The sequence below is a fragment of the Brassica napus genome (genome assembly GCF_020379485.1).
Source record: "Brassica napus cultivar Da-Ae chromosome A2 unlocalized genomic scaffold, Da-Ae chrA02_Random_40, whole genome shotgun sequence".
NCBI classification, from domain to species: Eukaryota; Viridiplantae; Streptophyta; class Magnoliopsida; order Brassicales; family Brassicaceae; genus Brassica; species Brassica napus.
Genome location: NW_026013962.1, coordinates 1 through 27,540, shown reverse-complemented (window position 1 = coordinate 27,540; position 27,540 = coordinate 1). Strand labels below are relative to the sequence as shown.

General features: G+C 37.5%; 9 protein-coding genes and 1 pseudogene across 11 annotated transcripts; 2 read left to right on the top strand and 8 right to left on the bottom strand.

Moving 5' to 3' along the window:
* Positions 1-783: 783 nt before the first annotated feature.
* On the bottom strand, positions 784-2,750 carry LOC125594077 (protein FAM133-like). 2 transcript variants are annotated; one of them, XM_048770393.1, is made up of 3 exons: positions 2,615-2,750; positions 2,289-2,362; positions 784-1,774 (listed from the first exon to the last, which is right to left on the bottom strand). In XM_048770393.1, the coding sequence occupies exon 3, from the start codon at positions 1,713-1,715 to the stop codon at positions 1,017-1,019; it is 699 nt and encodes a 232-aa protein (XP_048626350.1). In that variant the 5' UTR covers positions 1,716-1,774; positions 2,289-2,362; positions 2,615-2,750; the 3' UTR covers positions 784-1,016. The 2 variants fall into 2 exon arrangements, with proteins under 2 accessions (XP_048626350.1, XP_048626351.1); XM_048770394.1 differs by having other exon boundaries at positions 784-1,740.
* Positions 2,751-3,031: 281 nt separating this feature from the next.
* LOC125575087 (cytochrome b-c1 complex subunit 6-1, mitochondrial-like) lies at positions 3,032-4,447 on the bottom strand. Of its 2 annotated transcripts, none has more exons than XM_048770395.1 (5): positions 4,291-4,447; positions 4,143-4,177; positions 3,595-3,679; positions 3,382-3,471; positions 3,032-3,305 (listed from the first exon to the last, which is right to left on the bottom strand). In XM_048770395.1, coding segments are annotated over exons 2-5 (210 nt in total). In that variant the 5' UTR covers positions 4,145-4,177; positions 4,291-4,447; the 3' UTR covers positions 3,032-3,272. The 2 variants fall into 2 exon arrangements, with proteins under 2 accessions (XP_048626352.1, XP_048626353.1); XM_048770396.1 differs by having other exon boundaries at positions 4,143-4,172; positions 4,291-4,378.
* Positions 4,448-4,495: 48 nt separating this feature from the next.
* LOC125594076 (fasciclin-like arabinogalactan protein 19) lies at positions 4,496-5,495 on the top strand. Its single transcript, XM_048770392.1, has one exon. The coding sequence runs from the start codon at positions 4,534-4,536 to the stop codon at positions 5,311-5,313; it is 780 nt and encodes a 259-aa protein (XP_048626349.1). The 5' UTR covers positions 4,496-4,533; the 3' UTR covers positions 5,314-5,495.
* Positions 5,496-5,614: 119 nt separating this feature from the next.
* On the bottom strand, positions 5,615-7,100 carry LOC125594075 (NDR1/HIN1-like protein 2). Its single transcript, XM_048770391.1, has 2 exons — positions 6,273-7,100; positions 5,615-5,915 (listed from the first exon to the last, which is right to left on the bottom strand). The coding sequence occupies exons 1-2, from the start codon at positions 6,981-6,983 to the stop codon at positions 5,829-5,831; spliced, it is 798 nt and encodes a 265-aa protein (XP_048626348.1). The 5' UTR covers positions 6,984-7,100; the 3' UTR covers positions 5,615-5,828.
* Positions 7,101-7,329: 229 nt separating this feature from the next.
* LOC125594079 lies at positions 7,330-9,596 on the bottom strand (annotated as a pseudogene).
* Positions 9,597-9,650: 54 nt separating this feature from the next.
* On the top strand, positions 9,651-11,680 carry LOC125594074 (myb family transcription factor PHL7). The gene is made up of 7 exons (XM_048770390.1): positions 9,651-9,904; positions 10,106-10,228; positions 10,360-10,436; positions 10,523-10,565; positions 10,651-10,708; positions 10,804-10,873; positions 10,956-11,680. The coding sequence occupies exons 2-7, from the start codon at positions 10,111-10,113 to the stop codon at positions 11,442-11,444; spliced, it is 855 nt and encodes a 284-aa protein (XP_048626347.1). The 5' UTR covers positions 9,651-9,904; positions 10,106-10,110; the 3' UTR covers positions 11,445-11,680.
* Positions 11,666-14,556, bottom strand: LOC125594073 (probable galacturonosyltransferase 4). Its single transcript, XM_048770389.1, has 9 exons — positions 14,363-14,556; positions 14,244-14,278; positions 14,122-14,163; positions 13,963-14,038; positions 13,718-13,875; positions 13,297-13,568; positions 12,860-13,217; positions 12,199-12,774; positions 11,666-12,097 (listed from the first exon to the last, which is right to left on the bottom strand). Exons 1-9 carry the CDS (start codon positions 14,463-14,465, stop codon positions 11,822-11,824), a joined length of 1,896 nt encoding a protein of 631 aa, XP_048626346.1. The 5' UTR covers positions 14,466-14,556; the 3' UTR covers positions 11,666-11,821.
* Positions 14,557-14,737: 181 nt separating this feature from the next.
* Positions 14,738-18,421, bottom strand: LOC106378970 (subtilisin-like protease SBT5.4). The gene is made up of 9 exons (XM_013819013.3): positions 18,323-18,421; positions 18,126-18,238; positions 17,958-18,055; positions 17,723-17,887; positions 16,695-17,430; positions 16,369-16,614; positions 16,172-16,289; positions 15,669-15,882; positions 14,738-15,593 (listed from the first exon to the last, which is right to left on the bottom strand). The coding sequence occupies exons 1-9, from the start codon at positions 18,404-18,406 to the stop codon at positions 15,061-15,063; spliced, it is 2,307 nt and encodes a 768-aa protein (XP_013674467.3). The 5' UTR covers positions 18,407-18,421; the 3' UTR covers positions 14,738-15,060.
* A 3,434-nt stretch (positions 18,422-21,855) lies between these two features.
* On the bottom strand, positions 21,856-23,408 carry LOC125594072 (DNA-directed RNA polymerases IV and V subunit 4-like). Its single transcript, XM_048770388.1, has 9 exons — positions 23,253-23,408; positions 23,102-23,167; positions 22,969-23,037; positions 22,828-22,902; positions 22,637-22,748; positions 22,473-22,550; positions 22,359-22,392; positions 22,210-22,278; positions 21,856-22,093 (listed from the first exon to the last, which is right to left on the bottom strand). Exons 1-9 carry the CDS (start codon positions 23,302-23,304, stop codon positions 22,019-22,021), a joined length of 630 nt encoding a protein of 209 aa, XP_048626345.1. The 5' UTR covers positions 23,305-23,408; the 3' UTR covers positions 21,856-22,018.
* A 246-nt stretch (positions 23,409-23,654) lies between these two features.
* Positions 23,655-25,267, bottom strand: LOC125594071. Its single transcript, XM_048770387.1, has 5 exons — positions 25,073-25,267; positions 24,802-24,960; positions 24,657-24,710; positions 24,334-24,465; positions 23,655-24,095 (listed from the first exon to the last, which is right to left on the bottom strand). The coding sequence occupies exons 1-5, from the start codon at positions 25,265-25,267 to the stop codon at positions 23,655-23,657; spliced, it is 981 nt and encodes a 326-aa protein (XP_048626344.1).
* Between the last annotated feature and the right edge of the window lie 2,273 nt (positions 25,268-27,540).

Genomic DNA, 27,540 nt, shown 5'->3' with positions numbered 1-27,540 from the left:
ATTGCCTCTCCTTCTAGCGCCAAATAATGGGTTACGATTTTGATAACATACTTCAGAAGAAATCTATATAAATTGATGATTTGGTGTGAAAAGTGCATGATTTATTGGTAATACGAGTAGAATACAACTATGAATACAAAGGATATCTAAGAACAAGAGAGTATGATTGTATTTGAGAGTTTATGTTTGCATTTTGAAGAATGAATTTGGGTCTGTTACTTCTTGTCTTTGGCATTTCTTTTATAAGTGTGCCACAGATAGATCGTAGCGACCATATAATTTCCACTGAATACTATATGTTTTCATGAGTGTATTTAATGCTTTGATCTCCGTTACATTGTGATATGAATATGTCTGCTCTGTATGTGCCGTCTCGAGTTTGGGATGTACATTAAACCTCTAGGGGCCTATTATCTTCTTTTGAACGTTAACCGAATTCTTGGAGTGAATATGGAATGGAATGGAATCATTTTTGAATGTCCTTTTTTTTCATTTCTTTTAATTTACAAAAAAAAATTTCTGTTTTTTGGATTACGTTTGGGTGAGAAAAGATTATATGGATATCACAAAAACCAAAACACATCTGATAAAATTAATAGTATTATTAATAAATTTTCTAAAGAATGATTCAAATAAAAGAATCATATCACACGGATCTCACAATAACCAAAACATTTTTTTTTGACATCTAACCAAAACAGTTATATGATAAAATTGATTTTGTTTTAAAAGATGAGATATAAGCACTGCACTGATTTAAATAAAAGGAATATACCACACAGGTTAGACAATTTATCTCGAACCATTTGGGTTGTTCTCCGGGTTCATGGCTCTTATTAGATTTGAGTTTTTAAAATGCAAATACACAGCGAAGAGAAATGCCACAAGTAATTCAACACAATGTTTAAGAGTCTTTGTGCTAACAATGGTTGCACAACATTTCAGTTCTGATTGAGGGTGTGTGAATTAAACAACCACTCTCTAATGCCCGTCCACATTTTCACTTGTCTATGTTGTCAGTCATGTTTATGATGCCCTCTCCTTCGCCTCGCTCCATCATCAGCCTCACTTGAAGACTCTGCCCAACGATACCTTTTATGCTCCCTTCTCTTTCTATTCTTCCGTCTAACCTCTGAGTCTGAGTCGCTGGAGGCAGCTGAACCTCTGTTGTGCCTATGTTTTCTTCTTCCTCCTCCTATCTCTTCCTCGCTATCACTTGAAGTAAACACCTCACCGTGCCTGTGATGCTTAACTTGTCTTCTTCTCACGTCTTCGTCATAGTCATCATCAGAAGTCTGTCTTGAGCTATGAGACTTGTACCTCCGGTGGTGCCTTATCTTCATCCTGAGCTCATCCTCTGATCCGCTCTCATACTCATCACTGCTATCATCTCTTGAACTTGAGGATCTCTTCTTATGCCTCCTGGATCTCCTATCTTTCCTCTTATCACTGTCATCTGAATCAGAGTGCGCATGCCTACGGTGCTTACTGTGAGTTCTCCTCGACTTTCTTCTCACATCAGTGCTACTATCACTTTCAGAGCTAGACTCAGACGCAGCCCTTTGTCTTCTTCGCTTTTTTGACCTCTTGTCTTTGGTTTCAGCAGCCTTGACAGCCGCCTCAAGCTTCTGCTCCCATTTCAAAGGAGCTTCCTTCTTCTCGAGAATTTGCCTTTTCTTCTCCTCCACCATCTGCATGAACTTCTTGCAGTCCATTTGGAACGAAAAACCAGCTGAAAATCTGCATTTTGGTATGAATAGAACCAAAGGTGCATCTCACAAAAGAGAAGGAAAAAAAAAAAACAATGTTAGCTCTTCCATCAACACTCAATTAGGCTAAACAAAAACAATCGGGCAACCTAACGAGTTCACGAAGAACAATCAAGCCAAAGAACAGAGATTGACCAGGATGATGATATTGATAAAAAAAACTCATACAAAAATATAGAATTCCAATTTAATACTCCCTCCGTTTTTTAATATAAGTCGTTGTAGAGAAACTTTTTTTGTTCCAAATTATATGTCGTTTTCGGTTTTTTATGTAAAATTTATTAGTAATTAATGTTACATGACCAATGGTAATATATCTTTTATTTTTCTATTGGTTCAATTGTGATTAGGTAAATAATTAATGATGTTTTTGTTTAGAAAATATAAGAAATTAATGATTTTCTTAATCTACGTGAATATCTGTAAAACGACTTATATAAAAAAAAAGGAGGGAGTATATGCAAAGATTTAAAAGCTTTGAAACTAGTGCGTTGACTAAATATGAACCAAACTTCTTACCTGAGGTATTATTAGATTGGCCTAAGAGGAGAGCAAAGCTGCGAGGGCCAAGACCGACACACTCAATAACGGATCTGCAAAAGAGGGGGAGTTACTACTAAATCATCCCAAGAATCAAAGATACTTCTAAACATATACAAAATCTACAGGAACAAGAGGCGACCCTATGGAAAAGATGAATAAACAACAAAGTCGAGTGGATCGGAGAATCCACGACAACATAAAACAAAAAAAGGTATTAGGGCGAAATTGAAATACAGATTTAAAAGATCGGTCAACTGTGAACGTGATTTAAACTAAGAGATCTGAAATCTGAGAGAACTTACCGTAAGGAAAGGAACAGAGAGGAGAAGGCAAACACGCTAGGGCTTCGACTCTCTCTCTCTCTCTCTTTGCTCTTTTTCGGGAATGTTCTTCGACAGGTTTTGTCTGGAATTTAATATCCCCTGTTCCGTATATATGTATATATACCCGAGTTGTGTTACGTGCCGTTTGTGTATAAATCCGAAACACATCGTGTCGTTTATAAATAAAAATTAAGCACAGCTTGCCGTTTCTTTACGTCCCCCCCTATCTAATAAAAATCTCTACTCACTTCCGATGGGCTCCTCTGCGTAATAACTACATCGCTTTCACCTTTAATCAACTTATGGTACAATAGCATTCCATCTTTTTTTTAACTACTGATCCTGTTCAAACTTTCATTCCAACAACTGTTGAAGACAAACAAAACCGTACAGAAATATATAATCGCATTCTTCTTTTCATTTATTAGGCGTTAATCAAGTGTCCCAAACTCAATAAAGGTTTCCTCCCACCAGACAACAACAAAGGACTTGCAAGCTTTAATGTAGAAACAAAACCAAGAAGGAACCAGTTGCAACCTGGTTTGCAGTAATGTTCAGTATCCAGTGCATTTTATATAAACCCTTGAGAAAGAAAAAAAATACAAAACACAAGACTCAATACTCCAACTTCTCTTCATCATTTTAGTTCCGCAAACAGCTTAGGTCCGACCTGCATAGTCAACAAAACGATATTTTTAGAATGAAACTTTAGGTGTAAAGATAATCTCTCCATTCAAAACACTTACACATTTGTCAACACATTGCCAGTAGTCAAAATACTGCCCAGTGCAATGTTTGTGTCCAGACTCATCACCTTGGACCCTCTTAACACACGCCTGAACCCACAACCGAAAACAAGGTGTCGTCAACCCACAACGTTTATGTCGAAGTATTACACACTAGTGTCTGGCAAAACAAGGTTATGACAAATGACTGCTAAGTTGTATACGTATATTCACCTGATATTCAAGTAGTGGCTTCACACATTTTGGTTTACAAGATTCCTCGAGACACTTTTTAGGATCAACAACTTCTACATCCGCCCTGTAATCATCAGAATCACACCATATAGTAGGATGGAACATCAAATATTAGATAAGCAAACTAAACCAACTAGCTATATAATACGTTCAAAACTATAACAGAGCGTCCTTGAGTAGAGCTGTTAAAGGATGAAGCTAAAGTTCCCCCATTTTTACTAAACAACTCTTCCAAATATATGCAAATAAAGAGAGCTATTGGCTACTAGTCAACAATAGAGAATGTGTTACAAAGACATGTATAACTTCCAATTGCAGATTACGATCTGGACCCATCAATATGAGCTACAATCTTAAGGGATAATAAAGATTACTCAATTCTAACATATAAGAGAGCAAGAGATGCAGTCAATGGAGAAATAAGAAACACACAAATGTCAACAATGGGCATTTCTGAGATCAATATAATATGTAAATTGATAGTATGATTATAACCCAGATGATTCCTTGCAGAAGAAGGAACTTACATGGTGAAATTAGAAAGAAAGGATCGCAACCTTCGCTGAGAGAAGAAAAATGATAATTATTCCCATCAGAGAAGATCAACGTACGATTAGATCGTTAAAGGGATATGCTTTTATATGATTACACGAAACGAGAATTCAATGACATTACCTGACTGATCGCCAAATGATGGATGAACCCTAAATGTTGTAATTCGATTTCCCCCAAATCTCATCGCTTCCACGCTGTATAGTCGCCGCTTCGGTTACAGTACGGGTGGGCCTTCAACAGATCAGCTTATATTAGGCCCATTAAGCCCATAAGGTTTAAAATAACAGACTCAACTCAGTTTCCGTAACCAACTCGTAACCGTTGCTTCATCTTTCTTGCTTCTTTCAGCTCAATTTCACAACAATGGCGATCGTTAGTCTCACCTCCTTCGTTCTCTTCGCACTCATGCTCTGTCTCCCTCTACCTTCCGTCGCAGTCCCATCGGAAGAGCTGGAGATAGCCATCTCAGTCCTCCGTGTAAGAGGCCGCGCTCTATTCGCAAACGCCATCACCACCTCCGATATCCTCTTCGATCTCCTCTCCGCCGAGTCTCTCACCCTCCTCGTCCCCACCGACGCCATGCTTTTCGACCTCGACATGAGGTACTCTCTCCCCATGTACATCTCCACCCTCCGCCTCCACGCTTTACCTCTCCGCCTCACGATTTCCGAGCTCCGATCACTACCCAACGCCTCCTCCGTCCCGACCTTCCTCCCATCACACTCGCTCCTTCTCACTAAGCCTTCTTCTTCCGATTCGGTTTATCTCGACGGCGTCGAGGTTTACCTCCCAGGTCTTTTCAACGACCAGCATATCGCCGTCCATGGTCTCGCTAATATTCTCCCACTCAGCAGATCGCGTTGGAATGACATCGAGAACCGCGCCTTTGCTTTGCCACCTATGGTTGATTCGCCGGCATATTCGCCGTCATATTCGCCTTCATATTCGCCGGCATATTCGCCGTCATATTCGCCATCGCCAAGGAGCACGTGGTGGATTTCACCGTCGCCAGAAGATTACATCGAGTTTTTTGGCCGTACACCAGCAGAGCCGCCGCGGATTGGGGAGGTTCCAGTTTCACAACCGCCGTTGGAAGAAGATCTGATCGTTGGTGACGGGGATTCTTGGACTACCGGATTCTGATGGACACGTGGCCTTATCTTACTGGACCATTAACTTTCTTGCGCCCAATTCGAAAGATTAATAAAATGCAAAGACGCTTTTTTGGGTTTTGTAAATTTCATAGGAAATGTATGTAGACGTGTGTGAACAGTTATTGTGTTGGATTGAATTTCAAATAAAAAAGTACATATTTCTGATGATAATATTTACCGTCGGTTATACAAAATCAAGATTGCTGAAAACTGCTAAAGTTTGTTTCTTTTCAGTAAATCAGGGAACATTTTGATATGTAGCATCTACATTTGACTGAAACAAGTGCTAATTACTCAAGTGATTAGTGACTTCAGTAAACAACATTGTTGCTTTTCCAAATATTTGCTTGTACAAAGGAAACAAAAACACACAAAACTTCCAAGATGGATCCTTTGTTCCGTTTTTTTACCACTTTTGGCTTTGGAACTTCTAACTTTTTCTTTTGCAACTCCTCCACACAGTTTCGGGAGTGGTCAGTAGAATTTATATGTTACACTTTGAAATTAGACGCTAAGGCCATCGAAACCACATTGCTTGTAAATCAAAGCTTGTTTCCTTGGACTAATGCCTATCCCGCAATTCACAGAAACCTGCCAAAAAACACATCACTCTTTCGCATTAAATGAAAGTTTAAAGACTTTAAAGTCTAATAGAATCTTTTGAGCTGGTTGATTAGAGAAAAATGCAAAGTGCAGACGTGGATCCTAGAAAATATCAAAAGTGAAGAGGAAGCAAAGGCCAAAAGTGAAAGCAGAGTGGGACTAGTGGTGGTGGTCGGTGTAAAGGAATCTATTACTTAACTACAAATCCTTCCTTTCCTCTTTTTTTCACCCGCAGTTTATTTTTCAACTGTTTGCGGTAATTTCTATTTTCTCTGTGTTCACACTAACAACACAGATCCGACAATGGAGACAAGAACTGAACAGAAAGAAGAAAAGATGAAGAACCTGAACGCCTGGGGAATCGAAGTTCATCACTCGGATCTTAGCACTAACGTCTCCACGAACCGTAAGCTCGACTCGATCATTCAACGAAGCGTCTCTAACCAGATCAGCGGCGTTACCTTGCATAAGATTAACTCTATCCACAGCAATCGTAGCCTCCACGTTCCTCGTACTGTGCGCGTCCTGGTAGAACCCCGCCACCGTCGCTCTCCCGAGTGGCAAGCCTTTGTACAGCACCGTGAAGCTGGACTCACCGTACCTGATCCCGACTTTGTTCGGGTTCCCGGCGGTGAATAGCATCCGGATTGTGAAGGAGAGTGAGGCGGTGGTCGGATCCAAGACGCTGGGGTTGGGGTTATCTAAGGAGGTGATTCCCATGTTCATTACCGCCACTTGCTGTAGATCGAACTGTGGTTTCTTCGGCTTCACCGCTAGTATCACGATCAGTACTATTGCGAGCACGAGGAGTGCTAGGAAAGCGAAGAGGAGGAAGAGGCAGCAGCAGCATCCCTTGAGTGAGGCTGATGAGGAGGAGGAGGAGTAGCTACGGTAATACGGTTGCTGATGCCTCGCCGTGTGAGAAGGAGGAGGAGGGACGTGATGACCGGTGTGGCCGTTGAGACTGGGTCTAGAAGGAGGAGGAGGAAGAGGAGGTTGGTGATGATGACCGGTGTTGCCGTTGAGACTGGGTCTAGAAGGAGGAGGTGGAGGCATAGTAGGTGAAAGCAAGAAGCTCTCTCTCCCTTCCCTGTCTCAATGCAATGGAGGTGTTGAGAGAAAGAAAAGACAGAGCAAAAGAGAGAGAGACTTCCGCGTCAGGACAGTGTTGACACGACTTAAATATACGATTATTGACCACAATAAAATAAAAAAACAAAGGCAAATCTCAGTTTCTCTTACACTTATCACCAACATACCTCAGTTACAAGTAGGCTTTGAATTTATGAACCGTCCCGCTTCGCACCGCAGTTAACAGTAACAAAATTTTTTACATATACCATATATCTATATGTTTTTATAACTGTTAAAAACTGCACCGCAGTTAAACCGCTTGTCTTGCACCGCTCAAACTGCAATTACCATTCGGAACCATAGATTAAAATGGGATGCGGAATGAGTTTAAGTTGCACAAAAAAGGTTTGCATGATTCAGATGTTGGAGCCGAGAATGGTTCGTCAAAAATGATAATTGAGTGTATATGCAACACTCAAATTGAGAAACTGATTCCATGTGGCGAGAAACAGAGGCTTTTATGTACTAGAAAACAAAATGAGGATAGAGACCTCAAATACAAACACGCAAATCACTCTTCTTTTGTTACAGATAAATATTGTGTAAAATCAATTTGGCTGCTTTGTGCTAAAGTTGACCCTGATGCTAAAAGACACCTATATTTACTTCTCTGGACTTGTGATCAAGCACAGATGTCACCCTTTTCTTTTGCTGACTCTCTCCCTCATTCCCTCTTATCCTCTTCTTCCGTGTCCGAGCCCGTATTCTTCTCTAAGCTAATATCACCATCTTGCTTCCCCCCTGTCAGACATTGAACTTCCTCGTTAGCAACCATTTCACATACAGGTACAATACATTGAGTCACTGGCATCTAGCAAAGACTTACACAAGGCTAACACAACATGCTCAGCTGGAACAGTTTTTAATTTCAGCAAGTAAGCTCGTAGAAACCATACCTTTGAGAGTTCTGCGACGGGGTCCAGAGAAAGCAAATAATACATAGCAACACAAATGCAATAACATCCCAGAATGCAGTTATAGTCTAAGCAGTCTGCCATCTCTCACTGAATGGGTCTGTTGCTTAGAAATACACCTGGAGGGGACAAATTATGAGGCAAGCTGGATACATTCCAAGAAAGAAGGAGCTTTTTTTTTTTGCTAGCTTGATTTCCACACCAGTTTTAGTTCATACTAAATAATATATTTTCAAGAGCGCATTGACCAGCAATTTCCTCAAGTAAGATTTGAGTTAATACAGTTTACAGTATACTACATCAGATGTCACATCAGGCTAGACAGGAATGTACCTCATACACTATCCAAGCAACAGAGGCAACAACCAAAACAGTAAGAGCATTTGAGAACTTCCTGTAAATATCCAACTTCACCGAGGTCCTCTTCATCTGCATAAGATTCCATTCCATCACAAAGAAGTTGATAAGCTAATCTGCTGAATCTTGCCTGAAAGCCTTATAGCTTACAGAGTTGCTAACTTGGAAAGAAAGAGATACCTGTAACTGTTCCAGTGTTTTCGAAAGGGAGGTAAAGATCCACAATATGAGAAACGCATCGAGGAAGGCATCAGTCAGGACAAGGAAAAGCTTTGCTCTTCCAGAAACATTCTCAGCTATATCAAGCATCCCAGAAGCTATGAAGTAAGACACTCCAACAAGGAGCACCAAGAGTGGACTTAACAACCCCAAATCCCATCGAAACACATAGTATGAGAATCTGTGACACAGTCTTTCTGAAAGCACCAACTACAACAACCCATGTAGTAAGTGCCAAAGGCCTCTAGCTATAGAAAAATCAAAAGAATCACCAATCTAAACTCAATCCAAGCTTGTATATTTGAATATGATAACAAGAAGATATTGATTACACTCTTGAATCTCAATTTGAGTAACAGCTGGCCTAACCCAGACGATACACTCCTCAAGACCTGAGTCTCAATCCAAATCCAAAAGCTAACCGGATTGTAAAAGACGGCTCTCTCTTTTCAGGGATAACAGCAAACCCTCTGCTTCAACTGAAAGGTTTACTCAACTCTGATGACTGAGCTTACATGTCACCAAGCCTCATCCCAGTGCTGTTGAAATTAGCATAATCCAAGTACCAAAAGACCATCTCACGCAATCCAAGAACCATAACCACTGTTATGCAATGCTGCTGAAGCGGCAATATAGATCTCTGGCCACCGTAAGCTGAACCACCGATGTTGTTACGATCCGAGGCCTCAAAAGATCACAGCTTGGACTAACCCGTTATTGCGTTGCTTACATGATGCATCGTTTGTTCTCCAGAGAGTGATGCTCTCGAACCTGTAAGAGACCTAGTGAGGTTTACATACACTCATACAGCACATGAAAAGTTGAGAATGTAGAAGAGGAAAATGGTTAAACTAAGAGGCGAAGATTCCTTCGCTGCCGCCGTAGAGGAGGAGAGAGTTACCGACACCGTGGAAGGGGCTGTGATGTGTATACGTGAGCGGAGGATTCTGCGGTTTTGAAGTGGAAAGAGAGAAGAAGCGGGAAGAAGGAGGAAGCTTTGTATGCCGGAGAAGAACGTATCTGCTGAGTTGGACCCACTATTCATATAAGTTTGGGCCTTAATGGGCCTAAATGATATATGCGGCCCATTAAATACAAATACAATAGTCAATGCTAGTGTCTCGAATTCGATCTAGCGAGAGAGAGGGAGGCTGAGAGGGACGAGTGGAAGAACCGGTCTGCATCGCCGCTCCTCAGGAACAGTTGGAATTCCACGACTGAGTGAAATCTACCCGCGTATAGACAAAAACCACATCGGATTAGATTGGAGTGTCGGAGAGACGGAGACTTGAGCAAAGTTCCGAACATTGAGGGACGCCGTCTGATTCTTGTGTAGATCAGATCCACCCACAGGTTCGTAGATTCTGCAACCTTCCTTTTCTCTTTCTACTTCATCTGTGCTTTCTCTTTCTACCAACAAACCCCCTTCTATTTGGAGAAAAGTTGTAGACTAATTCGAACTTCGTATTAGTTCCAAAGTTACAAGCTTTGATGTCCTCAAATCTTTAAATTGGTGTTTCTGACAAAGCAATGTCTTTTTCTTTGTGTTCATAGCCCTGATGGAAGCAGACAACGGAGGGACCAATTCTAGTCATGCTTCAAAACAACGCTTGCGTTGGACCCATGAGCTACATGAACGCTTCGTTGATTCCGTTGCTCAACTTGGTGGCCCTGATCGTGAGTTTCCCTTTTCTTTTCTTTCTTTCCTTCTAATAACCCTTCTATGGTATGTTTACTAACTCTTAGACATGAGAGGATTTGTTTGGTTAGGGTTACTGAATATCTCTTTTCTCTTTGATTTTGAAAAGGAGCTACACCTAAAGGCGTTCTTAGAGTGATGGGTGTACAAGGGTTAACTATATATCATGTCAAGAGTCACTTACAGGTATTCTGAAAATGATAACACTGTGTATGCAACCCCCACCCCCCAGTTTCTTTTACTGATTTTTACAAATGTGTTTTTGAACTCAGAAATATCGACTTGCAAAGTATCTGCCAGATTCTTCTTCAGAAGGTAGGTGGACATTAATTTCCTTTTAATCTTTACAGTCCTCCCACTTACCTATTGGCCTGAAACTGGTATTTTATTTGTTTTTCAGGGAAGAAAACTGATAAGAAAGAATCTGGAGATGTGCTCTCTGGGTTGGACGGTTCATCGTACGTGAACTTTCATTGTTTCAGTTGATTGTTGATGCTACCGCCTGGTGCTTCAAGATTAAATGAGCATAAAGATGCTAACTTTTCGATTACAGGGGAATGCAGATAACTGAAGCCCTCAAGTTGCAGATGGAGGTTCAGAAACGATTGCACGAGCAACTAGAAGTATGCCCTTCACCACGCCACTTAAAGAAATAGTTAAGCAGTTAGTTTGCGTGAAATATGACATTCTTTGATGCTTTTGTAGGTGCAAAGACAGCTGCAACTACGGATAGAAGCCCAAGGGAAGTACTTGAAGAAGATAATTGAAGAGCAACAGCGACTCAGCGGAGCTCTTGGCGAGCCCTCTGGCCCAGTTACTGGCGAATCAGATCCTGCGACACCTGCTCCAACATCCGAGTCTCCTCTACAAGATAAATCTGGCAAGGACTGTGGACCAGACAAAAGCCTTTCAGTTGACGAGTCTCTTTCACCTTACCGGGAGCCATTGACTCCAGACTCAGGGTGTAACGCTGGTTCTCAAGACGAGAGCGCAGTTGAAGAGAGATCATCAAAGAAGCCTAGATTGGTGAGAGGAGGTGCATCTGGTTATACACCTGAGATGGTAGTGGCGCACCCAATACTAGAGTCAGGCTTGAACGCTTCTTACCATCAGTCAGACCATGCTCTCGCCTTTGACCATCCATCTACTTCACTGCTTGGGACTCGAGACAAGGTTTCAGGAGACGATCTATGAGTTGTGTATCAGGTGGCATCTATAGTTGAGTGTATCACATGTAGTTTTGTTTGTCTATCCTTATTCCTATTAGTTAGGAGTTTCCTCTTAGTGAGGTGATCACAACTCTCTAATTATAGACACTGCCACTATAGCATGAACAATGAATATATGTCGTCTTGTGCTGTAATTTGATAAAAATACAAAACAAATGTACTTTCTTATTCCCAACATAGTGAAGATTCTTGTGAAACTAATTCATCGCAAATAGTAACAGTAGTAATGTAGTTTAACGTATCATCATCTACAATTTTGTTTTCATGTAATGAAATATCAAAAAAATAAAAGGAATAAAGTTTTCAAACATATTACAGTGCTCTTCAATAGAGACTCTAATTCTAAGGATTGATGTTGCATTCTCTGAGGTAAACGTGCTGGTAGTCGACGTGCTTTGACCAGAGGCCTCGATATTTTGGAATCCCAATCTCTAGCCATGGTTTGAGGTTGCCATTATAGTGCACGACGGCTGCCCTTTCAATATCCCTCTGGTTCACACTCGGGTTGTATCCAAGACCCAGCACGTGCCATTTCCGGTCTAATGGGTATGTTCGTTTCCAAAATGTGATGAGACCAGGAGGCAGCGTCCCTAGCTTCCACAAATCTCGGTCTTGATTCTGCAAGTTCAAAACAGGTTCGTGTATAAGAAAAGACAGATGCAACATAACCAACCTCCACAAGTAGCTAAACCAAAAGTGAATATAGAGTATCTGCATACCAGATTCTGCCATCGATGATAAACCTCTGTGATGTTCTGCCTCTTCCACTCGTCGAGATCAAAAACATTCATACCATACGCCCATCCACAAGCTCGAGGGTCAAAATTCTTGGAGATGAGTGGGTTCGAGAAGTTCAGATAACGGTCAAAGCGATGAAAGCTCTCCCCACAAGTCTCAACAGCACCGTTGACATTACCCTTGAGATCAACTGACCAAAGACCAGAAAGGTCCTTCTGCACAACTATATCATCATCCAAGAAGAGCACCTTGCTGAGCTTGGGGAAGATCTCAGGCAAGTAAAAACGAAGATGATTAAGGATGGACAAGTATTTTGGATTCCGGAACTTCAAGTTGGTATCTGAATTTGCATGGTGTGCCCTGAAGTAGTAGTCTATCATCGACCGAGAACTAAGCTGTTTGAGAACAGGACTGTAGCTTGAATTCAGCCATGTAAATTCTTCAACGTTCTGAACCTGGATGGTGGCTTTGCCTGGTGGGTTGTCTAGGAACCACATCCTCATTGCCGCATAGTTGAGTCTGTCCGTGACGATGTGGAAGACATGCTTTGAGGGATGCTGCCAATAAGCCATTAAGACCGTAAGTTTTTACAGAAATAAACTCATTTAACTGTTCAATCAGATGAACCAAGTCAAATCTTACCTTTGCATTGGCTATGGTAGAGTTAACAACAACTGATGTAGCCAAAACATTGTCAGAGAAGAGGGCATAGTGATACAGCTGATTATCTTCTAGTTTCTCCTGATTCGGAAACTGTTGTTCAGACGAATTCAAAGCGTAATAATCGGTAGTGAGGCGGAGAGGAAGGCAGTGAAGGCCCTTTGGAATCGTCTTAGCAGTCAACTGTGTCAAGAACATGGCTTGCTTCTTATGGACACGTAGCTGCTCCTCTGCCGAATGGAGCATTGCACGTAGCTTCTTAACCACTGTGGAACAGTCATCTTGGATCTCCTTGCCTTTAGCCAACGTCTGCTCCATTGCTTTCAGTTTTTCCATAGCACTGAGTTTTTTAAAAAAGGCCAGAGAAATTAATCACAGGACGAAGTTTTTATTCTAACTGCATTTCCAAGGACACTTACTTCTTTGGCAGATCCGAATCCTTGGAGGCATCTAAGACTAGCCGTTGAACTTCTTTAATACGGAGACGAAGCTCTCTCACAAAATGTGCATTAGCCTTTGCAGCTGGAAGCGAAAGATAGACCTTTGCCCTGATCAGCTGATCTTTAAGAAGCCTCACTTGAGCATCAGGTATCCTCACGTTTCCGCTCTCTTTCTCAGCTCCAGAACCTTTAGTCTCTTGCTCATCAACCTTTCCAGAAGTTTTCTTGGTCAACTGTACACGCATCCTTTCCTACAAGATAATGAGAGTAAAGTGATACTTTCAGCACAACAACACCGAGGACAACTACATTAGCATTAGCATCAACGATTATACTGCGAGAACAAGATCTAAGAGAAGAATTGCCACCATGTAGTGTACAACCCATAAAGAAAACGTACCCTATTGTGGGCGTTGGCATCAGAAGCGTGCATAACATTTGGCTTATCCATCTCCGAGGCAGCATGATCAGTGACTTGTTTGATGGTATTGTCAGTTTGAGACTGAGTTTCATCGTCGGTGGCCTTAAGAACTCGAGCAGAGACTTGGTCTCTAGCTTCTGAAAAAGAGAAACTTTTATGAACCAACACGTAAAGAATAAGAGTTACAAAAGGGAATGAAACAAGATAGAAGGAGCGTGCAGTACTTAAAGACGAATCAGAGTCTAGTTTGGAATAGACCACACCCACGACTCCTCTTCTAACATCTACCGGAGATTCCTCCTATATCCAATTGGAACAACAAGATTGCAAATTTTAAGAGACATCTGAAAGGAATCAAGTAACTTGCAAAGAGAGAAAAGTACCCGATGAAGCAGATTCAAACGATTCTCGTTGGAATTGAAAGTCTGAACAAGAAACAATAAAGCGTTAGAAGGAAACTTCAAGAACTCAGATATGAAGAAGAAAACGAGAGAATGACACTGACCAGGGCGGTTACGTCCTCGAGGAACTCGCGTTTAGCTGAAGAATCAAACACAGAGGATAAGAAACCAACCAAATCGGAGATGAGAGAGAGAGAGAGAGAGAGAGAGAGAGGAAACTGACAAAATGGGGTCTTCGCGGAGGTGTAGGAATCGGTGTAGAGAAGGATTGGAGCTGCGACGGTGAGGAGCAAGAAGAAAAGAACAACATCTCGAAACGTCACCATCGTCGTCTTCTTCGCATCAAGATCAAGAGAGATAGAGCAACAACATGCTCGTGTGTGCGGAATGTGGTGAGAGAGAGGAGAACCAAGTGAAAATTAGCTGTTATTTCAAATGACGCTTTTACCCTTTTTCGGTTTACTAACCGTCTTCGCTTTTCTCAAATTATTCAGCCATTAACATTAATAATAGTTTAATACTATCAAGTAGGCCCTAACTATATAAAATCCCCTATTATTTCTAATGCTTTAATTGTCTCTGTATTGAGATTATGTGGTCCAGATCTCACACTGAACACAGCTCACTAATCAATTAAACCGACACAGTTTTAGTTGGCACATAAACTTGCTATGCGTTGTTGAATAAACTCTGTTGCATGATCAAAGTGACATGAGTTGCTGTCCTGTTGATGATTTAAGAATATTCCATGGCATTATATATTTTGCTTGTTTTGAGAAAGGAAACGGTACAAACTTAGAAAAAATGTTGCTGTGACAGCGTTTAGATCATTTCAACACCAACATCGATCAATACGTAAAAATGAGTAAAATCAAGAAAGAAGAGCTGCCAACATAACGTATGTATCTCTCTCTCTATCAACTAGGCGATAGAGACAACAATAGGACTTCTCACATAATGTTTGCCATCACTCCATGTGAGACCACCAAAGGCATAGTCTTTTGCAACCCATTTAGGCTTCAATGTCATCTTAAAGCTTTTAACTTGACCAACTCTATCAAACTTCAACACACTCGGCTCAACTTTCACGGACACGCCATGTGGCTCCCTGACATTTGCCGCATAAGTTCCTACGGATCCTACATTCTTCAGTTTCCGGGTCACAGTCACAGAGCCTGTGAGCTTAGGCACCGTGATGGATGGATAGTTCAAGTCTACAATACTAGCTTCCTTGGGGCATTTGTAGGAAGGACTCTCTGAGAAAAGCTTAATCATCGTTTGGTTGTACCCAACTGCGCAAAGAAAGTCCAAGTAGTCGTTCACTGTCAAGTCATAGACCAATCCTGGATCTCCTGCACGGTTTGGCCTGATATGTCCTGAACCGTAGTTGAATGAGTTTGCCTTCACGTAAGACCCGTTGAGCATGGGGCTAACTCTGTTGTCTCGTGTTCTCGCTGCACGTGAAAAAGCAATAATGAGAGTGTGTGTGTATCTCAAATGAAAAAGATCAGGTGGAAATAAGCATATACCGGTGGTCATGATAGCGGATCTAATTGCAGCTGAACTCCATGAAGGGTGCATTGTCCTGAGAAGACCGGCAACACCAGCAACATGAGGGCAGGACATGGAAGTGCCAGATTCTATATAGAATGCAGTCGTGCGATGATCAAACTCCAAGCCGCTGAGACTTTGTTCCCTTGTGTAGGCGGCTATGATGTCGACCCCAGGAGCAGTCACGTCAGGCTAATCAAAACCATACCATCAAGTGAGTAAGAAGAAGCGGGGGGAATGGATACATATACTCCCTCCTTTCCAAAAAAAAAAAAACATAGATTTTTTTTGTGTGTTTTGCTAATATTAAAAAATGTTTTCTTTAATTTTCAGTTTTCAATAACTTTTAACCAGTCTTAGTTCAACAAAATTAATTATTTTCCTTGAAATTTACAAAAACAATTTTATAGAAAACACAAAAATCTATTTTTGTGAAATGAATTTTCATCTATATCTATGAGGAGATAAAAATAGAATAGACCTTAAGGATTCCTGGCGTAACAGTGTTAGGTCCTTGAGATGAGAAATTTGCCATATATGGAGCTGGTTTGATGCCAAAAGCTGCTGCAGGTGCAGTAAGAGTTCCCATGGGCTCTAAACTGTAAACCAACATTATAATCAAAACGATGAAGCAGTACCAAAAAACAAAAACAAGTATATGGGACTGGGAGTGCATACTAAGTGGAGTTAACGTAAGAGAACAAGGCTTGACTATCGAAAAAGTTGATATGTGTAGCAGGAAGAAAATGAGGATCAGCTGTGATATCATTCCCTGATGCCTTATCATTGCATAGAATCATAGCAGCAGCACCAGCTTGAGCTGCTTGTCTCCCTTTTTCCACTCTTGATGAGTTTCCTCTCAGACACACCATGATCTTACCCTTTGCCTTGTGCGGATCTAACGTGCCTTCTTTGCAAAGCATCCTGGTTTAACAACAACAACAACAAGTTATGTACTACAATTAGATTAGACAGAATTGTAGCTCAAAGTTTTTGTGACTTACGCATCTATAGCAGATGCATTGGCAAGTTTAGCTTGAGCTCCCGTTGTGAGACTAAACATTTTCCCTGCAGGCAAGGCCTTTGACATGCTTTCTCCCTTGAACCGTTCGCCACTCGCAAGCTGCACAAAGGACTGGAACTCACGGTCTAGCGTGCTGGCTGCGACGGTGAGTATCCAAGGGGCCACGTTTGAGACAGTTGCAGGAGCGGGGCCAGAGTTTCCAGCGGAACAGACCACAGTGATACCATGTTTAACAGCGTGGAAGGAGCCGATGGCAATGCCATCTGCGAAGTAATCAGCAGGGTCACCACCGAGAGAGACGGAGAGGACATCAACACCATCATGGATGGCCATATCAAAGGCAGCCAAGATATCAGCGTCAAAGCACTCAGAGCCGTTAACGGGAGGCCAGCAGGCCTTGTAGGAAGCTACTCTGGCCATTGGAGATCCTCCTTTCGCAGTTCCATTGCCTACACCGAAGACGCTAGCTCCCCGGACAAAGTGGCCTCCTGCTGTTGAGAGCGTGTGAGTGCCGTGACCATCATGGTCACGAGCAGACTCAAAGGAAGAGTTGCTCTTGAGACCCGCGGAAACCAAGTATCCTTTGTTGAAGTACCTTGTCCCTATAAGCTTCCTGTTGCAACTAACATTGCCACCGGTGTTGCAACTTCCTTTCCATCGACAAGGAACAGGTCCAAGACCATGTGGGCTAAAGCTTTTGGATTCAGACCAGACACCTGATGATAAACAGAGATGGTGAGTTTAGTTGTTTTTCTTTTTCTTGATGATCCTGGTATCCGGATGCCCTCGGAGACTAGACTAGCGCCTAATGACCGTCAATTGGAGTTAAGCCGAGGAGCCCGCTTAGGGCATCCAGGGGGACCATCTTTTTCACCCTATTTAATCGACATAGCACTTAGGTGGCGGAACCGACAGCCGTGAGCCTTTTACCACAAGCGTCTGGTTGTGAATTTAGTTGTTAATTAGTAAATTAAGGAAGAGGGAGCAGAGGAAGTGAAAATTGCAAACCAGTGTCAATGTTTCCGATGATTGTGTCTTCACCAAGTCTTGCCTTTGACCACAAGGAACTTGAAGGGATCACACCATCCTTCTCCAATTGCATGAACTCCCAAGAATGTGTTGTATGCAACTTCTTCCCCTTGTCTAGAAACACACTGATCACATTCGGATGCTCTGCGTTCAAACACTGTGAAGGTTAAACTCTCAAATAAACTCAAAAGAGAGAACGAGAGTTTTGAATTACTTGAAATAGCTTCAGCTTCTTCTTCTTCAAGAACTGCTGCAAAGCCGTTGATATGTCTATCGTATGAGTAGAAGATTGCGTTTCTAGCCTTCTCATGACTATTGAAAAGCATGAGAACCAGATCAAACACTAGGAATATAAGCAAGAGACGTGAAGTCATATTGTTACCTTCCCAAAAAGGATCCCAGCAATTCATGATGAGATTCAGCTACACGTTTAAGGGCTAAGGAGGAGACTTCAGGGCCATGTGAGTGAGATCCCAGGTAAACAATGTACGACTTCTACAGTCAATCAAAACAACAGTCTTGTTAATATATAAGCTCACATAGGTAACAAGAGCGTGTTCCTTATAAGAAGATACTTACTTTTTTCACAGCAAAAGCAGGGACATGAAACAGAGAGAAGATGATTAACAATGCAAGTAGAGTCTTCGTCATAGCTGATAGCATTGTGTGCAGAAAGTGGAGAAGAAAATATTAATAAGCTTGTATCTATATCTATATTATTAAAACTGAAATATTTTTTAGAAATAAATCATAATTTTTTACAAAAGGAAATAAATCATAAATTATTTATTTTGATGGATTCTACTCTATCTAAACTTACCAAACTTAATTAATTAATAAAAAATATTTATTTTGTTAGTTTTTTTTCTAACTAAACTTACGATTTTTAAGTGCTATGATGATATACGGAACATACCTCTTCTATACTATTATTTGCGAAGTAGTTTATCGCAATTGGACTCTCACGTTAAAAGTTAAAATGGTTAATATCGATATTATTATATTATCCTTAATGAATTTTATATATAATTAAAAACAAATTTTACTTTACAAGTATTTTATTTACTAGGAGTTTTGCCCGCACAAGCGGGCCTATTTTTGTGAACATTTATTATTTTATGTTATATTAATTCAAAAATCAAAATGATAATTTTTTATTTGTATTTTTTAAAAATTAAATCAAACATCAAATTATTTATATATGACAAATATTTTTATTTATACAAATGCTTTTTTATTAATATTTAATTATAAATAATTTCATATCTTAATTTTCAATTTTTATAATAGAAAAATATTATTTCAAGATAACAATACAATATATAAGATAACAACACAATATAATAAGAATTATCTTATTATAATATATACATGAATTATCTTTTTATTTTTAAATATATTTTTAGATTTTGGATAATTCTTACTTTTAATCACTTATATTATTAAAAAGTCAAATTCGTTTTTATTTTTTATTAGTTTATATATTTAATTTATTAAGGGCATAATTGATATTAACCACTCTAATTTTTAACGTAGGAGCTCCGTTGCTAAAAATTACTTCGCAAATAATAGTATAGATTTGGATAGTTCTTACTTTTAATCACTTATATTATTAAAAAGTCAAATTCGTTTTATTTTTTATTAATTTATATATTTAATTTATTAAGGGTATAATTGATATTAACCACTCTAACTTTTAACGTAAGAGCTCCATTGCTAAAAATTACTTCGTAGTTTACCGCAATTGGACTCTCACGTTAAAAGTTAAAATGGTTAATATCGATATTATCCTTAATGAATTTTATATATAATTAAAAACAAATTTTACTTTACTAGGAGTTTTGCCCGCACAAGCGGGCTTATTTTTTGTGAATATTTATTATTTTATGTTTTATTAATTAAAAAATCAAAATGATAATTTTTTATTTATATTTTTTTAAAATTAAATCAAACATCAAATTATTTATATATGACAAATATTTTTATTTATACAAATGCTTTTTTATTAATATTTAATTATAAATAATTTCATATCTTAATTTTCAATTTTTATAATAGAAAAATATTATTTCAAGATAACAATACAATATATAAGATAACAGCACAATATAATAAGAATTATCTTATTATAATATATACATGAATTATCTTTTTATTTTTAAATATATTTTTAGATTTTGGATAATTCTTACTTTTAATCACTTATATTATTAAAAAGTCAAATTCGTTTTTATTTTTTATTAATTTATTAAAGGTATAATTGATATTAACCGCTCTAACTTTTAACGTGAGAACTCCGTTGCTACAATTTACTTCGCAAATAATAGTATAGATTTGGATAATTCTTACTTTTAATCACTTATATTACTAAAAACTCAAATTCGTTTTTATTTTTTTATTAATTTATATATTTAATTTATTAAGGGTATAATTGATATTAACCACTCTAACTTTTAACGTAAGAGCTCCGTTGCTATATTAAAGGTAGAATTGATATTAACTGCTCTAACTTTTAACGTAAGAACTTCGTTGCTAAAATTTACTTCGCAAATAATAGTATAGATTTGGATAATTCTTACTTTTAATCACTTATATTATTAAAAAGTCAAATTCGTTTTTATTTTTTATTAGTTTATATATTTAATTTATTAAGGGCATAATTGATATTAACCACTCTAACTTTTAACGTAGGAGCTTCGTTGCTAAAAATTACTTCGCAAATAATAGTATAGATAGATATGTTATATTAAATAGTTAATCATAATTCAATATAATAAACTTTCAAAAATATAATTTTAAAAGTAAGATAATTCTTAGATATACTGTGTTGTTATCTGAAAATAATATTTTCTATTATAAAAGATTATGTTAAAAGTTAGTGGTTAATATCAATATTATCCATAATGAATTTTATATTTAATTTATTTTATAATTAAAATAAATTTTATATAACTATTATTAGATTTATCTATTATATTAGACAATTAGTTATAATTTAATATAACCAATTTTCATAAATGTATTTTAAAAAGTAATATTATTCTTAGATATATTGTGTTATTATCTGAAAATATTATTTTCGAATATAAAATTTTTAAAATTAAGATATAATACATTTTATAGTTAAACAATAATCAAGCAAAAACATTTGTATAAATATATTTTTTAAAATATATTTAGTGTTTTTAAAATTTGAACACACAATAATAATCAAAATACAATAGATTATTTTGATAGATAAACAAGTTGTAGTAAGAAAAAACCTAATCTTTACTTGTGACAGTGTTGAATTTCCATTTCTCTCATCTTTTCTTTTAAACTTCATCTCAATAAAATAGCAAGCCCATGAAATTATACTTGAAAACATATACAATTGTCAAAAGTAAATATCTAAAATAGCTAAAGTATACTCAAAACACCAAAAATATTTAAAATATCTATTGATCATCTATCCAAATATTCAAATCAAATTAATTTATATGTTAAGTTGAGGTGTTTTGACATATGTTGTTCAATTTATATGTAATATATTATTTGTTTATAGATTTTGAGAAAATTAAAGTATATAATGAATTTTAAAATTTAAAAATAATTTAAACGGGTTATCCGAACCCGAACCGAAATTTAGAAATACGCGAATGAGACTGAAATCTTTGATCTCGAAAATCCGAATAGACCAGAACTGAATCCAAATGGGTACCCGAACCCATAAAAGAGAGGTTTGCCAAATAGTCAAAATCACAAGAGAACTATGTACCTCTCTTTAACTAAGTCATTGATATCAGTTGGTTTCTTCATCTTGATAAGCTAAGCAACTACAGTTAACAAGATTTTGTCATTGGGATCAACAAATCATGGTGCTGAAAGTGTGTATGAGGTGTGAAAAGTGCAGGACCAAGCAGTTGGTTGTGTAAGGACATCTTGTAGAAGTAGCTAAAGCTTGTCCAGATTTTGAAGAAGAAACTAGGCTACACATTACTGCCATTTAATTTTACTCCTTTCTGTGGCATAGGTATTTCCAGTTTCTAGTTTTTTTTGGTTCTTTCACTAGATTTCAGTTTGACATCTGTTGTTGAATGAACTCAAGTGACAGGAGTTAATGTGCTTGATGATTTAAGAACATTCCATAGCATTGTAAGGAAACGATTAAAACTTACATCAAATGTTGTTGTCACATCATTAGATCATTTACAACACCCGACCCTTGCGTAGTAGATTCATTATCATGCCAAAAGAAAAAAACCCAAGCCCAACTTAAACATCCTTAAGTTACTATTAAGCAGATCTTTTGAGCTTGGAGAGCTTCATCAATGCCTCTTCTAAGGGCTCACTGATCTTGTCTTTTCTTCCCTATATAAATCCACAAACCAAAAATGCACCAAACAAATAAACTCAGATTGGCATTTTTCACAGATGAAAGTGAAACATATACACAGAAAGCATAAGAACCGAGCGCTAATGCATACCTTCATGGATGGAACAAAAGCAAAGACTTCATCAATGCTTTCTGGACAGACATTGGCAATCACACACATCTGCAAAACACAACACAAAAGTTAGAAACACCATGCTTCATTGTCTGAATGAATCAAAGCTCTTTGGTTAAGTTGAGTACCTCGCTTTCAGAAACACCATGCTTTTTCAGAGGCCTGATATCATACTCGTTAAGTTATAAACACAGAATATGAATCTGCCTCAAAGATAAATGAAGACAGCTAAAAAAGGATACTCAAGGATCTGTCTGACAGACTGAGGATTCATGTAGCAACGACCATACTTCACATACTCCAGTCCTCTGTCGAAAGACCTGAAAACAAACCACACATTAGTGAGAATCCAAAGACCTTTCCCGCACGGAAAACAGAACACAATGCCGTGAATGTTGTTACTCACACAGGAAGCTTTACGCTAGGATCTTCAGATAGCACAGCCATTTGCTCCTTGATGCCTTGCAGAATCTCAAAAGCTTCACAATCCATCAAGCACTTTGCATTCTCCGGAAGCTCTGCAAACACCATCACACATATATTAACATGCAGAACAAAGGGGGGCCTTGGTAGAGAAAGTAGCAGAATGCACTAAACCCTTATCAGTCTTAAGCTCAAGCGGCTGAGACTCTTTAGACAGAGTACTCTTCCTAGCCTTGCTTCCCTTCCCACCTATAGTCCAAGAAGGTAAGAGTTTAAGCAAACGAGACACAATCAAACAAAGAAGAAAGTTTGTACCTTTAGCAGAAGAACCTTGAATCTGTTCATCAGAGTCTTGAAGAAACGTGTACTTGGACTCTCGTGGGCCTAAAGTTGAACATCACAGGATAAAGTTGGGAACTTTATGAGGAAGGAAGCGAAAAGGGCAAACCTTGAGGATCAAATTGGACTTTCCTTGTCTTCTTGGACTTGGTTGCGTTATCATCCTTGCCGGGTCCTATAACCCTCAAAACCGAGTTAAAGACGATGTCCGACAAAGAAGGTAAGAAAATCTGATGAAAGTTGGTTTAGAGATACGATACCATAAGAGGATTTGAGAGAAGATTTGAACCCTTTTCCTCCTTTCTCCGACATGACTAGGGACGATGATCGAGATGGAAGGCAAAGAGGAGGAGAGTGTCAGCAACAAACGGCGGAGATGGCAAGCCTGGAATGGCTCTCTCACTAGCTTTTACTTTGGTCACTGGTCAGTAGTGTACTTGATGGGCTTTTGATGGGCCTTTACACTTTTCATTAACTAGTCCCAAACTGAATCACCCAAATCCTCTATCTTAGCAAAATGAAAAAAAAAACTATTTACAATACTTGATTTTGGGAAAGAAATGAAATCACTTTTTTTAACAAAAAAAGAAAAGAAATAGTGCGTTCTTTTTGCATTAATGTTTACAGTGTCAATATTACTAATTTATAAAATGATAGTTTTATTAAATATCATGGGTATAAATGAAATTACAAATATCAAATTCAACAAGTGTTTCCTCCCGGACCACCAACATCAAAAAGAAACCACGATGATCGTGATGAGGAGGTTCGTTTATCCCAATTTCTATCCCATAACACTGGGGACTGTCTAACAACTTCTCTATTGGAAAATAATCCATTCTATGTGACTCATACTTAGAATTCATGACTTTAACATCTGAAAAAGTTGGTGATCCATCTAAAGGTACTGGTTGTTTTGGAAATTGACCATGACCCATCGCAGGGCTTGAACCAAATGGAGAAGCATGAACCACACCTCCAGCTCCAACAATATTTCCACCATTATCCATAAGGTTGAATAGCTCTTTTGGCCAATAGCCGATATCTACTTTAAATGAATTATAACCCAAGGTTGAAAGCCACCAATTTCCTGTTTGATTATCCTTTTGGTGTACATTACCAGGAAAAGTAAATATCATTTGTTAATAAAAACACATTTACAATCAGTGTTTGCACTAATGAAGTCATAGTTTTGATTTAAACGCAATGAATGTTAAAAGGTAACGGTAATAATTTAAATCTAACTAGTTAAATGATTATGTTTAAATGATAGTGACAATATTTTCAACAAAATTAAAACATTTTAATTGGAAATGAAGTATTTCAAATCATGTAAAATACCTGATGGATGAAGGGATGTATGTTGCCAGCTTCTAGTGGCTTCATTCCTACGGGAAAGGCTATGGGATTTCGTGGCGATAATTGGATAAACCCTGGACATCCAGTATTGTAACATCCTTTTCCATCCTTACCCTATCAAAATCATCCTTACCCTATCAAAATCGTATATAGGTCCGGTCTTATGTATTTAGACGCCTAAATTACTCAAACTATCTTTGCCCATAAACCATTATACTCAGAAATTTGATACTTTAAAACTTCGATATAAATATTTACAGTTTCATGTTATATGTGATATAGCTCTTAACATTTCAAATGCAAACCTGAAAAAATCCAAATGTCCAGACACTGTCGTTTCCATATAAACTTGGATTTATCTGTATTTAGAAAAGACTGCAATACTTTAGCACTGTCCAGATAATTGATGGATATACTGAGAAAGAAACCAAAATTAAATGTAAAACCTACCATTAAACCTGTCATCAAAAAATTGGCCCCGTTATTAAGTCCACTCCCTATATATATCTGATTATAGGACGCTTCATCGTCTCTGAGGTCTAAGTTATATGCTTTAAAAAAGGCTTGCACACCACGATATGGACCAGGCTCCGACCTTACTCCAGCAATCTACCAAGAATAAATTATTATAGAGCACACACACACGCGCGCGCACACACACACACACACACATATATATAATAGTTGATTTACAGAATTAGGAGAAAAGTTGAATGCTTACATGTGTTAGAGGATCGAGCCCATCGGCTAAAATCTGATTGAAATGCTTTTCGGCAAAAATTTGTGCATCAGTGTTGAATTCCTTTGTATTTCTCAGTATAGGAACAGTTCCATATGGACATGCTATTTTCGTTTTGTATGTCGCGTTATTGCCAGTTTTATTCGTTGAATCATGTGGTGAAAATGATGGTTTCATCTTTTCCAAAGAATAAATGTTATAGTCAATATTTGTTTATTTGAATTGAATTTATATTTTATAAAACCATAAATGAAGGCGAGATATATTTGTAAAACGTTTTACCTGGATTTTGTGGTTCTGAGCAAGGGATGATCAAGTCCCGGTTGCTTATAAATATCAATGCAATCGTATATCACATTTTCACTGATCTATCAAGGTTAAAAATACATGATAAATACATTGTTTCACTCACATTATCAAAAAAAAAACTACATATAGTAAATGAAGGATCAAATTGTAAGAAATGACAAGTTTTGTAGATCAAAATAATAGAAAGAAAGGGAGTGTCTCAAGCTTTGTTTTAAAGCTGACCTTGAAAGATTTGAGAGGCACTGTACTTTGATCCGAATAAACTAGGGCTGCTGAGAACAAAAGAGGTACGAGATTCACGATAAGATCCATCGTAAATGCTCTAGACATTTTATTAACTAGTTTTGTTTCTTCAAGGATGAATATAAGTCTGTTATTTATATACGATGAAGAAATGGAAAAGCTATATATAGCACTATGTTTGACTAGTTTTTTTAATGCTATGTTGACTAGTTTTCATTTTTTATTTTGTCTAAGGTAATGTATTTTCAAATAAAGGAAATCAAGATATTTGACTCGAACCTATAATTACGACCATGCATCTGCAATGGTTGGATCTGCAGTGATTGTTTCTAAAAATGTTTTATTACAGTGATTCTCTTTATTTTCTACTTAAAAAAAAAGATTGCAGTGATCATGGGATCCTTTTCTATAAGATAGGAAGGGTTGTTGCTCAATAAAAGTAAAATAATAACATTTATATATATGGGAAAAAATTAATGTAGACCTAATTTATCAGTTTTATTACTAGATTAGTTCTAATATTTTTTTAATTACTGGTTTAGTTTTGATACCTATAATGCCCTTAGACCTTTTGTTCTGTAAAACGATAATTACAAAACTGCCATTTATATAATTTTCTTAATTTTTTTTTATAATTACAGTTTTGCCATTTGATAGATTTATTTGATTCACGTTACACGAAGCAACAGACTTATTAACCATAAATTTATTTCTATATTGCCACAAACTTATTTAAAATCCATAGACTTAATTTGATTTTCACATATATATATTTAATAGATTTATTTTTCTTTGGCAACATAATTATTTAATTTAACAGATTCAGATTTATTTCTTATAGATACAGACTTATCTAAAGTTGACAGATTTATTTAAGGTTTGATAGATTTATTTGCTCTTCAGACACATATTTATTTATATATTTTTTTTGACAAACTAATTTTTGTTTTCACAGATTTGTCTTCATTTGCCCACAAATTTATTTAGTTTTGATAGACTTCCAACCGATTTATTTCTTTTCAATAGATTTAGTTAACAAACTTCAACAGATTTATTTACTTTTGACCACAGATTTTTTTGTCTTTTGAAGACAGACTTATATAATTTTAACCAATTAACCCAAAATCGTGACAAACCATGTAAACCGGATTTAATTTAAACCAAACAATAATTTAAATGTGAAAACCAAACCATTACTTAATTTAAACCAAATCATAATTTAATTGTGTAAACCAAATCATAACTTAATTTAGACCAGAAATAAAATTGAATCAAACCCTAATCTAAACAAATCTAATCAAGTCCGTTACCTATTACGTCAAGCCGTCTTCTTCTTCTTAGGCTGTTCACGTTTTATTTCCATCAATTCTCCTTTCTTTTTTCACAGATGGGGCAACTTACTCTTACATGTGGTAAATGGATATATCAAGAAGCTGTCTTCTTCTTCTTACGCTGTTTACGTTTTCTTTCCATCAATTCTCCTTTTTTTTTCAACAGATGGGGCAACTTACTCTTACATGTGGTAAATGGATATATCAAGAAACTAGATGGCTATTTGGTGTTGACAAGAAAAAAGAGAGAAAAGTTACAGAAGTAAATGATAGGATTTGCTATGAATATTTTGTTCAAATGGTGATCAGAGAGTACAAAGTCGATACACAATATTACAAGGTGGAATTGAGCTACATGTATCCAAAAAACGTTTTGTTGACATTACCACAAAATACACTGCCTATAGATATCGGAAATCAAAGACAATTTTCTGGATTTTTGGAGCAACTAAAGACCGAACCGATGAGAATTTGTCTTGAACTTAAGGATATAGATTTGGAGGAAGAAGAAGATGATGTAGCTGCCGAAGAAGTCGCTGTAACGACCATATCTCGTAGTTCTTTCTA

What these genes read in the sequence shown, in the direction of transcription:
- LOC125594074 (XM_048770390.1), top strand. Translation starts at nt 10,111, where the DNA reads ATGGAAGCAGACAACGGAGGGACCAATTCTAGTCATGCTTCAAAACAA. An exon ending in TCAACTTGGTGGCCCTGATC is followed by an intron (nt 10,229 to 10,359) that starts GTGAGTTTCCCT and finishes GATTTTGAAAAG; the next exon opens with GAGCTACACCTAAAGGCGTT. An exon ending in TCTGGGTTGGACGGTTCATC is followed by an intron (nt 10,709 to 10,803) that starts GTACGTGAACTT and finishes TTTCGATTACAG; the next exon opens with GGGAATGCAGATAACTGAAG.
- LOC125594073 (XM_048770389.1), bottom strand. Translation starts at nt 14,465, where the DNA reads ATGGTGACGTTTCGAGATGTTGTTCTTTTCTTCTTGCTCCTCACCGTC. An exon ending in GTTTGAATCTGCTTCATCGG is followed by an intron (nt 14,039 to 14,121) that starts GTACTTTTCTCT and finishes AATTGGATATAG; the next exon opens with GAGGAATCTCCGGTAGATGT. An exon ending in GATTCGGATCTGCCAAAGAA is followed by an intron (nt 13,218 to 13,296) that starts GTAAGTGTCCTT and finishes TAAAAAACTCAG; the next exon opens with TGCTATGGAAAAACTGAAAG.
- LOC125594071 (XM_048770387.1), bottom strand. Translation starts at nt 25,267, where the DNA reads ATGAAACCATCATTTTCACCACATGATTCAACGAATAAAACTGGCAAT. An exon ending in GGCTCGATCCTCTAACACAT is followed by an intron (nt 24,961 to 25,072) that starts GTAAGCATTCAA and finishes TATTCTTGGTAG; the next exon opens with ATTGCTGGAGTAAGGTCGGA. An exon ending in TACATCCCTTCATCCATCAG is followed by an intron (nt 24,096 to 24,333) that starts GTATTTTACATG and finishes GTACACCAAAAG; the next exon opens with GATAATCAAACAGGAAATTG.
- LOC125594076 (XM_048770392.1), top strand. Translation starts at nt 4,534, where the DNA reads ATGGCGATCGTTAGTCTCACCTCCTTCGTTCTCTTCGCACTCATGCTC.
- LOC125594075 (XM_048770391.1), bottom strand. Translation starts at nt 6,983, where the DNA reads ATGCCTCCACCTCCTCCTTCTAGACCCAGTCTCAACGGCAACACCGGT. An exon ending in TCGATTCCCCAGGCGTTCAG is followed by an intron (nt 5,916 to 6,272) that starts GTTCTTCATCTT and finishes GTTTTTTGGCAG; the next exon opens with GTTTCTGTGAATTGCGGGAT.
- LOC125575087 (XM_048770395.1), bottom strand. An exon ending in AGCCACTACTTGAATATCAG is followed by an intron (nt 3,472 to 3,594) that starts GTGAATATACGT and finishes TTGTGGGTTCAG; the next exon opens with GCGTGTGTTAAGAGGGTCCA. An exon ending in GGCAATGTGTTGACAAATGT is followed by an intron (nt 3,306 to 3,381) that starts GTAAGTGTTTTG and finishes TTGACTATGCAG; the next exon opens with GTCGGACCTAAGCTGTTTGC.
- LOC125594072 (XM_048770388.1), bottom strand. Translation starts at nt 23,304, where the DNA reads ATGTCGGAGAAAGGAGGAAAAGGGTTCAAATCTTCTCTCAAATCCTCT. An exon ending in TTCTCTCAAATCCTCTTATG is followed by an intron (nt 23,168 to 23,252) that starts GTATCGTATCTC and finishes TGAGGGTTATAG; the next exon opens with GACCCGGCAAGGATGATAAC. An exon ending in AGTCCAATTTGATCCTCAAG is followed by an intron (nt 23,038 to 23,101) that starts GTTTGCCCTTTT and finishes GTTCAACTTTAG; the next exon opens with GCCCACGAGAGTCCAAGTAC.
- LOC125594077 (XM_048770393.1), bottom strand. Translation starts at nt 1,715, where the DNA reads ATGGACTGCAAGAAGTTCATGCAGATGGTGGAGGAGAAGAAAAGGCAA.
- LOC106378970 (XM_013819013.3), bottom strand. Translation starts at nt 18,406, where the DNA reads ATGCTATCAGCTATGACGAAGACTCTACTTGCATTGTTAATCATCTTC. An exon ending in AGAAGCTGAAGCTATTTCAA is followed by an intron (nt 17,888 to 17,957) that starts GTAATTCAAAAC and finishes GTTTGAACGCAG; the next exon opens with AGCATCCGAATGTGATCAGT. An exon ending in TTACGCCAGGAATCCTTAAG is followed by an intron (nt 15,883 to 16,171) that starts GTCTATTCTATT and finishes GGTTTTGATTAG; the next exon opens with CCTGACGTGACTGCTCCTGG.